General features: G+C 44.0%; 1 protein-coding gene across 12 annotated transcripts in view; it reads right to left on the reverse strand.

Annotated features, from left to right (window-relative positions):
• The window catches only part of CFAP54 (cilia and flagella associated protein 54), a 223036-nt gene that overhangs the window by 23115 nt on the left and 185096 nt on the right, over window positions 1-14825 (reverse strand). For 9 of the 12 annotated variants that reach the window (XR_005592555.1, XM_039519521.1, XM_039519520.1 and 6 more), the window contains 2 exons: window positions 1064-1249; window positions 189-295 (listed from right to left, as the gene is read on the reverse strand). Coding sequence is in view for 10 of the 12 variants with exons in the window: in XM_039519521.1 (XP_039375455.1) it covers window positions 189-295; window positions 1064-1249 (293 nt within the window). In the remaining 2 variants the exon portion in view is untranslated. Of the gene's footprint in view, window positions 1-188; window positions 296-1063; window positions 1250-2626; window positions 2683-14825 lie in introns of those variants that run through there. The other 3 variants (XM_039519526.1, XR_005592556.1, XM_039519525.1) reach the window with 3 other exon arrangements.

Below are 14825 nucleotides of genomic sequence, written 5' to 3' on the forward strand. Positions count from 1 at the left end.
CTCATTACTCCTAGCTATTCCCCCTTGTAGCACCCTACACAACTGATTTCCCTCCTTAGTATTATAGCCTTCAAATATTAAGCTATATTTCTGAGCAGTCATTTGATTAAGACACAAATTATGCATACAGTAGATATTACACACATGATATAGCATGTAGTAATATAACAAGGTCTGTGATTAATTACCTAGTCAGTGGAATCGACAAGTGACCAGAAAACACATTGGCTGAATTGAAAGTCTTGATGCTGACAATCTTGACATACTTTGTATTGTAAGCATAAAACAGCAAAACCTGTAAAGAAATGGGAATATGTAAGGAATAAGGCAGTACTAGTATTTCAGACATAAAATATTTCAATAACAATATACGAACTATCATCTCTGTTGACTTCAGTGGGAGTATTCATGTGAATAAAGTTAAGACTCTATGGAAAAAGTGTTTGCAGAATCAGGACCTTAGATTGTCAACTCTTTGGGGGCAGGAGTTGTTTCTTTCTATATATTTATTTGTACAGCATCCAGATTATTGTAGGTTTTACCATTAAGTAAATAATTTCTGTGGGTCTGAAAGATTATGTCACAGGGCATGACCACCCTGAATGCACCCCCACTTACTGACCCCATTCAACCACACATTCCAAAACCCATGAAGTCTTTGCCTCATGCAGACTGAACAGAGGGCTTCTATTGAATGTGGATTAGGGGATATGATACTATTGAAGCTTCTTCTCTGCCCTGGTGTGTGTGTCAGTCATTTTATTATATCGAAGTATTATGGTCCATATAGCAAGCACAATCACCCAGTCTATGGAGTAATACCAACAAGATGAGTTAGGAGGTGAACCTTAATCCTAACCAAATTAATTTTCTTTTGTAGTTGGATAATCTATTTCTTAGCAATAGATGAAGATTTTTGTTGCATACACAGGCAATTACAGGTTTGTGGCATCATGCACTATATGTATATATGATTTATACACGTTTCAGGTACTGCACTTAAATGCACTTTGTTATTTTTAATAAAAAGTTCCAATCCAACTCTTTCATTTTGTAATTATACCATAGTCTCCATATCTTTTGTTGATTTCTCCAGAGATGGAATGTACCACTGAATGCAAAGTTCCTTGTTTGGAGCAATCGTTGCCTTGTTGTCTAGCTGAATGTCTGTGTCTGTGCAAAAAGAAACAGTGGAGGCTATTCTCACTGTGGACATCTTATGTGGGGCTCCGAGAATTTCTAGAGACATCTGAAAAACAAATGTAAACCAAAATAAAGATTTATCATTTTTTTTCCAATATAAAATGAACTTGGCTAGCAGTTAGTTTTAGACCAGTGGTTTTCCATCTGGAGTGTGTGGACCGCGGGGGTCCCCAGACTATGTTTAAGATTTCCAAAGGGGTCCACACCATCATTCGAAATTTTTAAGGGTCCACAAATGTAAAAAGATTGAAAACCACTGCAACACTGTCTACAATCTACACTGTCTTTTTAGTCCCATTAGAACATCCACTGCTGTATAAATATACTACTTCTATATAGTTATAAAAGTAAATATGCAGCCTTAAAAAAAGTCACGCCCATTTTGCTCAGTTGAGCTTTTTTAAGACTTCATAGGGTGAGATTTTTTTGTCATGAATAAACTGAAGAATTTTTAAAAGTGAAGTAGGTAATTAAAATCTGTACTTCCAAGCTCCTGATGGTTTGTCCTTCTTGCTAAAAATTATTTGACATGCTGATCATGTGAAAATCCAATGCTGAGATACTCAACCCGCTTCCACATATGTTAACAACTACAGTAGTGACTTCACCGCTCGGCCACAAAAAATGGTCTGATATGGTCAGTGGGTCCTTGGCCATGCAGATCCAAAGGATAAAAACACCCTGAGACAATAAGAACCCATGACATACCCACAATGTTCTCTTGGCAAAATAAAGCAGACTTTGTCCCTGTGGGTACCCCCACACTATACATGGTTCCTCAGTATCTCTTGGTGCTCTGGCTGTGTCCATGAACTCATCACCATCCACAGTACAAGGCTCTGACTAAGACACTTTTGAGCCCTCAATGCCTGATTAAACCTTTATACACATGTTAACATGGAGATGCAACAAACTTACAAGAACATTCTAATATGGGCCTGGGAATAGGGATTTAGTTTTTGATATCTTTATGATTTTGCAATATCTGGTCTATGTTGTACAGTTTAATTAAGGATTTATAGAAATTTCTTTTTATAGTCTATATTTCTAATGTACCACACAGGACTGTTTGGCATATTTTGTTTTTAATTGTACAACATCGTCTGTTGTTGTTTACATCACATTGAACCTTTCAGAAGAACAATGACACAGCTCTACCTGTCAAACTGGAGGGTTGCTGGACTACAGACATTGGTATTTATCAACTCAACTTTCTCCAAAATCCTGTAAACAACAAACTACTGTCTTACATACTTCCTGTCCTACATACTGTTACAGAGTGATATAAAATGTAAGCATGAACAATTCAAAAAAGGTACACAATTTTATTAGAGCATTTTTTAAAATTTTGACGTAATTTGTTTGGATTCTTTGTTCAACAGAGGAGAAAAAAGCTTCAATAGATTAAAAAAGTTATACAGACATGCATAAGTGATGAGATCCTGAATATAATAACGATCCTTTCAATAAGTCATCTACCTATTTGTAGTGAAAAAAACACTGAGGTTTAAGTATCAAATTACAGGAACAGTTTTTTTAAAATAATGCATATAACCTACTGAATGATTAAATCTTCTAAAACGTTGTTATAAAAATCAATGAAGCTTTGAGCTGATAATAAATCAAACAATTTTATGCTTGTTAGCTGTCTACAACAGTTGAACTAATACATGATTATGCTGCTTGCACCCATCATGAACATAACAGTGATCTCTGGAGCTGATTATTTTAGGACTGTGTAATACTAATTATATCAAAAGAAGAGGAGACTGAGTAAAATAATTTTTGATACATGATGGCTGATATAAATGTCACATACCATATAGTTATACACCTCTACCCCACTATAACGCGACCCGATATAACACGGGTTCGCATATAGTGCGGTAGCAGCGGGGCTCCGGCGGTGCTTTAAAGGGTCCAGGGCTCCAGCTGTTGCGGAGAGCCCGGGCCCTTTAAATCACCGCCGGAGTCCTGCTGCCACGACCCCGGGGATGCAGCAGCGGGGCTCCGCCGGTGATTTAAAAGGCCTGGGGCTCCCTGCGGCTGGAGCCCCGGGCTCTTTAAATCACCGCTGCAGCCCTGCCACTGCTACCCCAATATAACGGTGTTTCACCTATAACGCGGTAGGGATTTTTGGCTCCCCCCGATCGTGTTATATCAGGGTAGAGGTGTAGTTTATTCAGTGGCACAATTAGCTCTTCATTGCTGGGAACTCAGTAATGATATGCCATCTTACATTACAGAAAGTTCACCAACTCTAAAGAGCTACTTTCATAAAAGCAGTTTAAGTCAGATGGGTAAGAGAACACATTTTTGCAGGCTTATATGAAAACACTGAAGAATGGACAGTAAAATTAACCATAAAGAATAACCTGTTGTTTTAATGTTAAAATGGTAATTGTTATTCCTGTTCAGGTGAGGAGTAGGATGGGAAGAAAATAATGTTTAACTTTAAATTGAACCTTCAGAGACTAAAATCAATATATATGGCATCTTTCAGAGTAGCAGCCATGTTAGTCTGTATCCGCAAAAAGAACAGGAGTACTTGTGGCACCTTAGAGACTAACATCTGAAGAAGTGAGCTGTAGCCCACGAAAGCTTATGCTGAAATAAATTTGTTAGTCTCTAAGGTGCCAAAAGTACTCCTGTTCTTTTTGTGTATATATGGCATCGCTACTGTAGACTCTACACTTCCAACTGTTGAAGCTTGTTGTGAATGATATAATGTGAGTATATAGTGTGACAAAGTTCCTCCTCTGCCTTGGTGGGTCCTACACCGGGTTCCAGCCCAGGGCCCTGTGGATAGCGGCTGTCTACAATGTTCCCTGTATCAGCTGTGTGACAGCTACAACTCCCTGGGCTACTTCCCCAGGGCCTTCCCCCAGCACCTTTTTTATCCTCACAACAGGATCTTCCTCCTGAAGCCTGATCATGCTTGAACTCTTCACTCCTCCAGCAGCCCATCTTCTCACTCACTCCCTGCTCCTTACATGCCCCCATCCCTTACTAACTGATGGGAGGTCCTTTTTAAACCAGGTGTCCTGATTAGCCTGCCTGCCTTAATTGATTCTAGAAAGTTCTTAATTGGCTCCAGGTGTCTTGATTAGCTTGTCTGTCTTAATTGGTTCTAGCAGGTTCCTGACTGCACTAGGGCAGCCCCTGCTCTGGTCACTCATGGAACAGAAAATTGTTCATCTAGTGACCAGTATATTTGCCTTCTACCAGACTCCTGTAGCTCACTGGTCTGGGTCTGTCACAATAGCTTTATTTAGGTTTGAGGCTTGGAATTTTTTTTAATCAGCTATACAAAAACAATCTCCAATTTGCATCTCAAACAAGGGGAAAAACTTTTGTAGGGAAAAGCTCCAGACCCAGCTTGATGAATAACCACCTCAAAGAGTTTATTAGGAGTAAGCAAAAGACCTACAGTGAATGGAAGAAGGGATTGACCAGCAAAGAAAGCTACATTTTGGAGGTTTAAAAAATGTAGGAATAAAATGACAGTAGCTAAAAGTCAAGCTGAATTAGCTCATGTCAAGGAAAGTAAATAACAAGAGGATTTTTAGTTATATAAATACAAAGAAAATAAGGAAGGATGAGGTTGGGACTCTATGCAGTGTGGATAGGAAGGGAATTATACATAATCTAGGTATAGCCCAAAATCTAAATGAATGTGTTGCCTTTGTTTTCAATAAAGATGATAATATGGAACATAGGCATGAATACAACACAGCTGATGAAAATGAGTATATAGAAATGGAAATTACCACATGTGACTTGGAAGGAAAATTTAAAGAGCTTAATGTGCTCAAATTGGGGGTGGACTGTATCATTTCCATCCCAGAATACTGAAGGAACTGGCACATGAAATTGCTAGTCCAGTAGCAAGCATATTTAATAAATCTATCTATTTGTGGGCAATACCATATGGACAATAACTAACCCTGTACTTATATTTAAGAAAGGGGGGAGGGGATAAGTGATCTGGGCAATTACAGACCTGTTAGTCGGACCTCAGTAGTATGCAAGGTTTAGAGCAAATTGTGAAGGAAAGAATAATGAAGTTCATGGAGGTAAATGGTAATGGGGATGTAATGCAACATGGGTTTACCAAAGGTAAATTATGCCAGGCTAACCTGACTTCCTTCTTTGGCCTGGTCTACACTAGGAGTTTATGTCAAATTTAGCAGCGTTAATTCGAATTAACCCTGCACCCGTCCACACAACGAAGCTATTTAGTTCGACATAGAGGTCTCTTTAGTTCGATTTCTGTACTCCTCCCCGACGAGGGGAGTAGCGCTAAATTCAACATGGCCATGTCGAATTAGGCTAGGTGTGGATGGAATTCAACGCTAATAGCTCCGGGAGCTATCCCACAGTGCACCACTCTGTTGACGCTCTGGACAGCAGTCCGAGCTCGGATGCTCTGACCAGCCACACAGGAAAAGCCCCGGGAAAATTTGAATTCCTTTTCCTGTCTGGCCAGTTTGAATCTCATTTCTTGTTTGGACATCGTGGCGAGCTCAGCAGCACTGGCAGCGATGCAGAGCTCTCCAGCAGAGGAGTCCAGGCAATCTCAGAATAGAAAGAGAGCCCCAGCATGGACTGACCGGGAAGTCTTGGATCTGATCGCTGTGTGGGGCGACGAGTCTGTGCTTTCGGAGCTGTGCTCCAAAAAACGGAATGCAAAGACCTACGAGAAGGTCTCCAAAGCCATGGCAGACAGAGGATACAGCCGGGATACAACGCAGTGCCACGTGAAAATCAAGGACCTGAGACAAGGCTACCAAAAAATCAAAGCGGCAAATGGACGCTCTGGATCCTAGCCCCAGACATGCCGCTTCTATGAGGCACTGCATTCCATTCTCGGTGGGTCTGCCACCACTGCCCCACCAGTGTGCGTGGACTCTGACGATGGGATAGTGTCGACGGCCGGTTCCTCGGTGATGTTCGCGGACGGGGAAGATGAGGAAGGAGATGAGGAGGACGAGGCAGTCGACAGCGCTTACAACGCTGATTTCCCCGACAGCAAGGATCTCTTCATCACCCTCACGGAGATCCCCTACCAACCCTCCCCGGCCGTTAACCCGGACCCTGAATCAGGGGAAGGATCAGTCGGTAAGTGCTTTAAACATGTAAACATTTATTTTTAATGGAACAGGAATCTGAACTATGTGAAAAGAAGGTCAATATATATGGGGATAGAACAGAAATCCTCTTGGGAGATCTCCACGAAGCTCTCCTGGAGGTAATCGAAAAGCCTACGCATGAGGTTCCTGGGGAGAGCTGCCTTATCGGGTGCTCCGTGGTAGGACACTTTTCCGCGCCAGACTATCATCAGGTACTCTGGGAGCATTGCCTCCACGAGCATGGCAGCATAGGCCCCTCGTTTGTGCTGGCTTTCACGCAGCATGCGCTCTCTATCGCTGTCAGTGATCCTCCTCAGGGTGATCTCACTCGGCGACTCCTGCATTGAATTAGGGTAATGTTAGTATTGGGAATGCTTCACTGTTCCTTTGCATAACAATAAGAGTCGGTTTACAGCCACATGGTGGAGGCTGCAGAGCGGCAGCATACAGGGATCTTTCCCAGGGACAGCCACGAGGGAGTGGAACAGGGGCAGAGTTCATGCTTTCCGGATTGCCTGCAGCAGGAGGGCACTGCTATACATTAAGTTTTAAGCAGCCAAAAGTCTACGGCTTACCATGCCTGCCTGCTCCACAGATTCTGCTGTCCTGCCCCGCTTGTCTGATCTCCAGTGCAAGACCCCAGGCAATGAATGCGAAGGCCGAAAATTCGAACTTGTCCTGAGTGCGTATAAGATAGGTGCTGTGCATGGTCTTGTTCACAGAGACAGACTAGACTATGTTCATTGTTCGCAAAAATGTATCTTGTACATTTCGCAAAAATGTATGTAATGTTGTAAGGAATTCACTCCCCTTTTCCCATCACACAGCTGCAACTGTCTCCCGACCTGCCCCAGCATCCCCCTCACAGAGGCTGGCGCAGATTAGGCGGCGAAAGAAAAGGACATGGGACGAGATGTTCGCTGAACTTATGGGCTGCTCCCGAGCCGAGGTGGCCCCGCAGAGCCAGTGGAGGGAGAACATGTCTCAGTACCAGCGCTCACACAGCAGACAGGAGGACAGGTGGCATCAAGAGGACCAGCAGGCGACTCAAATGCTGCTTGGACTAATGAGGGAGCAAACGGACACGCTCCGGCGCCTTGTGGATGTTCTGCAGGACCGCAGGCAGGAGGACAGAGCCCCCCTGCAGTGTATCTGCAACCGCTCTCCCCTGCCACAAAGTCCCATACCCCCCTCACCCAAAGTAACAAGAAGGAGGGGCGCCAGGGGCCGTGAAAACTGTCACTCCACCCCTGCAGAGTGCTCAATTACAGGAAGGCTCTCATTCCCTAAATTTTGAGAAGTCCTTTCCTTCCTGCCTCACCCAAGCCCCCATCCCAGTTTCATCCCCTAACTGTCTAGTTGATTATTAAAAACACTTTGCTGTTAATTACTGTTTCCGTCATGTTCTTGTACAGAAGACTGTGTTTGAAGGGGGGGGAAGGGGGTTGGTAATTGCATAGGACAGTCACCTTTACCAGGGTTCAGACACGGGGGCAGGATCAGCAGCAGGTCACACACACAGTGCAGTCAGTAGGCACCCTGGTCGGCCTGGGAGGTGGTTTTCATGTTCTGTGTGGGTGGGTGGGTGGTACGAGACTTTGTAGCGGGGGAGGGCGGTTACAGATCTTATGCAGCGGTCCTTGTCCTGGACCACAGAGCCACGCAGCAGGGGAATCTGTAACCGTCCTCCCACGCCAAAAGGTCACATAGCCCCTGCACACAGAGTCCCGAAAAGGATGGATGGCAGGCTCCATTGAAACAACCAGTCCGGCACTGCAGACCGCTCTAGGAGCAGGAGCCTGTCATTCCTCGAGTTTAGAAGCAGTCTTTACATCACTACACACCCTACCCACTACAGTCTGCGTCCCAGTTTCAACCCTTTAACGCGAAGTCATTACTAGAGAAAACGTTGTTAATTAACAATGTTCCATGTATTTTATTTTTAAACGTGTGTTGGAAGGGGGGAAACAGGGTGAACGGGGTATGTAACTGCAGAGGATAGTCAACAGTAACTGGGTAAAGAAACAGGGCCAGGTTCAGCTTCTCTGTAAAGAAACTGAACAGTCACAGGTCACGCTGCTCGCTGAGGAACCTAGCTTTCAAAGCATCCTAGATGCACAGCGCTTCCCGCTGGGCTCTTCTAATCGCACGGCTGTCTGGCTGAGCGTAATCAGCAGCCAGGCGATTTGCCTCAACCTCCCATCCCGCCATAAAGGTCTCCCCCTTGCTCTCACAGAGATTGTGGAGCACACAGCAAGCTGCAATAACAATGGGGATATTGGTTTTGCTGAGATCCGAGCGAGTCAGTAAGCTCCTCCATCTCCCCTTGAGACGCCCGAAAGCACACTCCTCCACCATTCTGCACTTGCTCAGCCGGTAGTTGAAGAGTTCCTTGTCACTGTCCAAGGCGCCTGTATAGGGCTTCATGAGCCAGGGCATTAGCGGGTAGGCTGGGTCCCCAAGGATCACTATAGGCATCTGCACATCCCCAACAGTTATTCTGTGGTCCGGGAAGAAACTACCTTCCTGCAGGCGTCTAAACAGACCAGAGTTCTTGAAAACACGCGCATCATGAACCTTGCCTGGCCACCCGACGTTGATGTTGGTAAAGCGTTCCCTATGGTCCACCAGTGCTTGCAGCACCATTGAAAAGTAGCCCTTTCGGTTAATATACTGGCTGGCCTGGTGGGCCGGTCCCAGGATAGGGATGTGAGTTCCATTTATAGCCCCACCGCAGTTTGGGAATCCCATCGCGGCGAAGCCATCTATGACGACCTGGACATTTCCCAGGGTCACTATCTTTGAGAGCAGTAGCTCAACGATTGCGTGGGCTACTTGCATCACAGCAACCCCCACGGTAGATTTGCCCACGCCAAAGTGGTTCGCTACTGACCAGTAGCTGTCTGGCATTGCAAGTTTCCAGAAGGCTATGGCCACTCGCTTCTGCAGTCAGGGCTGCTCGCATCCAGGTGTCCTTGCGCTTCAGGGCAGGGGACAGCAACTCACAGAGTTCAAGGAAAGTGCCCTTACGCATGCGAAAGTTTCGCAGCCACTGTGATTCATCCCAGACCTGCAGCTTTATGCGGTCCCACCAGTCCGTGCTTGTTTCCCGGGCCCAGAATCGCCTTTCCACAGCATGAACATGACCCATTGCCACCATGATGTCCACGGTGCGGGGTCGCGTGCTCTGTGAGAGGTCTGTGCCACTCTCACACTTCATGTCCTCACCGCGCTGCTGGAGCCTCCTCACCCGATTTCTCAGCATCTGACAGTGGAAGAGGTGGACGATAAGGTGCGAGGAGTTGACAACGGCCATAAGTGCAGCGATGATCACAGCGGGCTCCATGCTCGCAGTGCTGTGGCGTCCGCGCTGTCACTGACCAGAAAAGTGCGCGAACAGATTTCCCGCCGGCGCTTTCAGGGAGGGAGGGCGGGCGGGAGTGACGGTTGAATGACAACAGTTACCCAAAACCACCCTCGACACATTTTTCCCCCCAGCAGGCATTGGGGCTCGCCCCAGAATTCCAATGGGCAGCGGGGACTGCGGGAACTGTGGGATAGCTGCCCACAGTGCACCGCTTCCAATGTCGACGCTTGCCCCATTAGTGTGGACTCACAAAGTCGAATTACTGTCCTTAGTGTGGATACACACGTTCGACTTTGTAAGGTCGATTCCACAAATTCGAGTTAAGTTAAATCGAACTACTCTGGTAGTGTAGACATACCCTTTGAGAAAATAACTGATTTATTAGATAAGGGAAATGCAGTAGATCTAATATACTTGGACTGAAGTAAAACATCTGACACACTACTACATGGGAAATTACTAGCTAAATTGGAGAAGATGGGGATTAGTACAAGAAGGTGTAAGGTGGATAAGGAACTGGCTAAAGTGGAGAAGGCAACAGGTTGTGCTGAAAGGTGAAGAGGGAGATTACTAGTTAAGCTCCTCAAGATCAGTCTTGGGACCAATTTTATTCAATATTTTTTATTACTGGCCTTGGCACAAATATAACTGTGCTAAATTTGCTGATGATATTAAGTTGAGAGGCATCACCAAGGCAGAAGATGATCAGAATATTATATGGGAAAATCCTGATGACCTTAAAGGGAGGAAATTCAATATTACAAAGTGCAAAGTCATGGATTTAGAGTCTAATAATAAGAATTTCTGCTACAAGCTGGGGTTCATCATTTGGAAGTGACAGAGATGGAGAGAGACCTAGATATGTTGATCCATCACAGGATGACTATAAGCCCCGAATGTTACAAGGCTCTGAAAAAGACAAATGGAATCCTAGGATGTATTAGAGGAGGCATTTCCAGAAGAGATAGAAAATGCCACTGTACAAGACACTGATTAGATCTCATGTGGAATACAGTGTAAAAATTCTGGTCAGGTGCAGAGAAGAGATAGTAGGATGACTGGAGGCATGGAGGGACTATCTTATGAGAGGAGATTCATAGATTTTAAGGCCAGAAGGAACCATTGTGATTATCTAGTCTGACCTCCTGCACATCACAGGCCACAGACCCTCACCCACCCTTTCCTGAAATAGACCCATTTCTCTGGCTGAGCTACTGAAGTGCTCAAATCTTGATTTAAAGATTTAAAGTTACAGAGAATTCACCATTTATTCTAGTTCAAACCGGCAAGTGACCATGCCCCATGCTGCAGAGGAAGATGAGCACCTCCCCCTCCTCCCGATCTCTGCCAATCTGACCTGGGGGAAATTCTTTCTCAATCCCAAATATATCGATCAGTTAGAACCTGAGCATGTGGGCAAGACCCAGCAGCCAGAGACCCTTTTTTTTCTGGAAAAGAATTCTCTGTAGTAACTCAGAGCCCTGCACATCAAGTGTCCAATCTCTGGCCAGCATGGAAATATTGCTGATAGCAGTCACATATGCCATTAAAGGCAACCTCATCATACCATCTCCTCCATAAACATATCAAGCTCAGTCTTGAAACAAGTTAGGTTTTTTGCCCCCAATACTCTCCTTGGGAGGCTGTTCCTGAGCTTCACTCCTATGTTGGTTAGAAATCTTTGTCTAATTTCAAGCTTAAACATGTTAATGGGCAGTTTCTATCCATTTGTTCTTGTGCTAACATTGGCCCTTAACTTAAATCACTCCTCTCCCTCCCTGACAGCAATCATATCTTCCCTCAGCCTTCTTTTGGTTAGGCTAAATAAGCCACACTCCTTAAGTCTCCTCTCATAAGGTAAGTTTTCCATTCCTCTGAGCATCCTAGTAGCCCTTCTCTCAACCTGTTCTAGTCCGAGTTCATCTTTATTAAACATGGGAGACCAGAATTGCACTCAGTATTCCAGATGAGGTCTCACCAGTGCCTTGTATAATAGTAATAACTCTTCTCTGTCCCTACTGAAAATATTTCACCTGATGTATCCTATGGTTGCACTGGCCTTTATCACAGCTGCATCACATTGACGGCTCATAGTTGCCCTGTGGTTGACCAATACACCCGTCTTTCTCTTCCTCTGTAAAAGCAGCAAAGAATCCTGTGGCACCTTATAGACTAACAGACGTTTGGGAGCATGAGCTTTCGTGGGTGAATACCCACTTCGTCGGACACTTGCATCCAACGAAGTGGGTATTCACCCCCGAAAGCTCATGCTCTCAAATGTCTGTTAGTCTATAAGGTGCCACAGGATTCTTTGCTGCTTTTACAGATCCAGACTAACACAGCTACCTCTCTGATACTTTCTCTTCCTCTGTCACTTCTAACTGATACATTCCCAGTTTATAGCAGAAAATCTTGTTGTTAGTCCCTACATTCAAAGTGCATGGTTATAACTTGTGTTGTTGCACTCTATATGATTTTATGAAAATATGCTAATGAGTGTGAATATAATGTAACTGGAATATGATTTATGCAAAAGGTCTCTTGTAAGGTATCATTACAAAGCTTATAATCTACTGAGTGTGGTCATCATATTTGTATGTATCATTCTTGTATCTGAAACTAGAAATATGAACTATAACTCTGAGGGCCTATTGTAATTATGCAAAGTGTGGGCCGTTAATGGTGGTTTGGAATCTTGATGGCTCCCATCAACCATGAAAATTGACTGTGGACGGCTCTGTTTGCTTGCAGGCCTTCCTGTGTGTCAGGCTGGGAGGAATGAAGGTTTGAAGTCTTACAGTGACATGTGATCATGTCATCTGGTATTGAAATCCATCTTAAACCTGGGGCTTTTCCATTTAGAAGGAGGGGTGGGGACCCAGAGAGACAAAAGATTCCCACCTTGTGCCAAAGCTATATAAGGGGGTGGAACAGAACAAAGGAGGCTGCAATCATGAGAAATCCCCTAGCTACCACCTGAACTGGAACAAGGACTGTACCAGGGGAAAGGATTGTGCCCAGACTAGGAGGCGTCCCGTCTGTGATGGAAGCTTATTGAAACATCTGAGGTGAGGTTTTATCTGTATTCAGTTTTTGTACTGTACTAGGCTTAGACTTGTGTGCTCTGTTTTATTTTATTTTGCTTGGTAATTCACTTTGTTCTGTCTGTTATTACTTGGAACCACTTAAATCCTACTTTTTGTATTTAATAAAATCACTTTTTACTTATTAATTAACCCAGAGTATGTATTAATACCTGTGGGGGGCAAACAGCTGTGCATATCTCTCTATCAGTGTTATAGAGGGCAAACAATTTATGAGTTTATCCTGTATAAGCTTTATACAGGGTAAAATGGATTTATTTGGGGTTTGGACCCCATTGGGAGCTGGACATCTGAGTGTTGGAGACAGGAACACTTCTTAAGCTGTTTTCAGTTAAGCCTGCAGCCTTTGGGGAATGTTGTTCAGACCTGGGTCTGTGTTTGTAGCAGGCTAGCATGTCTGTCTCAAACCAGGCAGGGCACTGAAGTCGGGGAAAAACGGGCTCAGAGGTAGTCTCGGCACATCAGGTGGCAGTCCCAGAGGGGGTTTATGTGATCCAACCTGTCACATGACTATTAAATATCATCCCATTTCTGTTACTCCAGTTTTCAAGGTCCTCCAAATCTTCTTGTATGATATTCCGGTCCTCCTCCATATTGGCAATACCTCCCAACTTTGTGTCATCCACAAATTTTATTAGCACACTCCTACACTTTGTGCCAAGGTCATTAATGAAAATGTTAAATAAGACTGGTCCCAAAATCAATCCTTGGGGAACTCCACTAGTAACCACCTGCCAACCTGACTGTTCACCTTTCAGTATGACAGGTTAAGGTCTCCTAACGAGTTCCTTCCCCACCTTTCAGTTGTCATATTAATCCCCATCTTCTCCAATTTAACTAACAATTTCCTATGTGGAACTGTATCAAATGCTTTACTGAAATCCAGGTAAATTAGATTTACTGCATTTCCTTTGTCTAGAAAATCTTATCTTCTCAGAGAAAGAAATCAGGTTGGTCTGGCATGATCTATCTTTTGTAAAACCATGTTGTATTTTATCTCAACTACCTCTATGTCTTTAATTACTGTCTTTCAAAATTTGTTCTAAGACCTTGCATACAACTGAGGTCAAACTAGCAGGCCTATCATTTTCCAGATCACCTTTTCCCCCCCTTTCTTAAATATAGGTATTATATTTGCAATTCTCCAATCCTGGGATATGTTCCCCAAGTTTATGGATTCATTAAAAATCCTTGCTCTTGGTCTTACAATGTCATGTGCCAGTGCCTTTAATATTCTTGGATGGAGATTATCTGGGCCCCCTGATTTTGTCCCATTAAGTTGTTCGGGTTTTGCTTCAGCTTTCACCTTGGATGTGGTAATTTCTACTTCTGCACTCTTGCTCCCATCAGACACCCTGCCATTGCCCCTTATTAAAAATCAAGGCAAAGTATTTGTTTAGGTGTTGACCGATACCTAAATTATCTTTAATCTCCACCCCATCCTCAGTGTTTAGTGGTCCCACTTCTTTACTTGTTTTCTTTTTATTTATATAGCTACAGAACCTTGTACTATTGGTTTTAATTTCCTTTGCAATGTCCAGTTCTGCTTAGCTTTTGGTAGTTCTCACTTTATCCCACACTTTCTGATCTCCAAGAGTTAGCTTTCCTTGCTGATCCATCCCTTCGTCCATTCCTTGTAGGCGTTCTGTTTTCTCTTAACAATCTGTTGAGATGCTTGTTCATCCAGTTTGGTCTGCAACACTTCCCTACGAGTTTCTTCCCCTTGCTTTGGATGCAGGCTTCAGATAGTTTCTGCAACTTTGACTTACAGTAATTTCAAGTTTCTTCATATTCAGATGCTTGAGTTCTTCAGTTCAGTCAACTTCCCTAATTCCCTTATTTTATTAAAGTTTCTTTTGCAATCATGGAACCTAGTTCAAGACCTATTTTTGTTTCTCCTGGAAGAGCTTGGCTTATTTAAACTAGAAAAAAGAAGGCTTAGAGAGAGTATATGATTGCTCTCATCAGGGGGTGGGGGTGGGGAATAAACACCGGGGAGGGCTATTTAAGCTACAGGAC

Source organism: Mauremys reevesii, linkage group 1, assembly GCF_016161935.1.
Source record: "Mauremys reevesii isolate NIE-2019 linkage group 1, ASM1616193v1, whole genome shotgun sequence".
In the NCBI taxonomy this organism is placed as follows: Eukaryota; Metazoa; Chordata; order Testudines; family Geoemydidae; genus Mauremys; species Mauremys reevesii.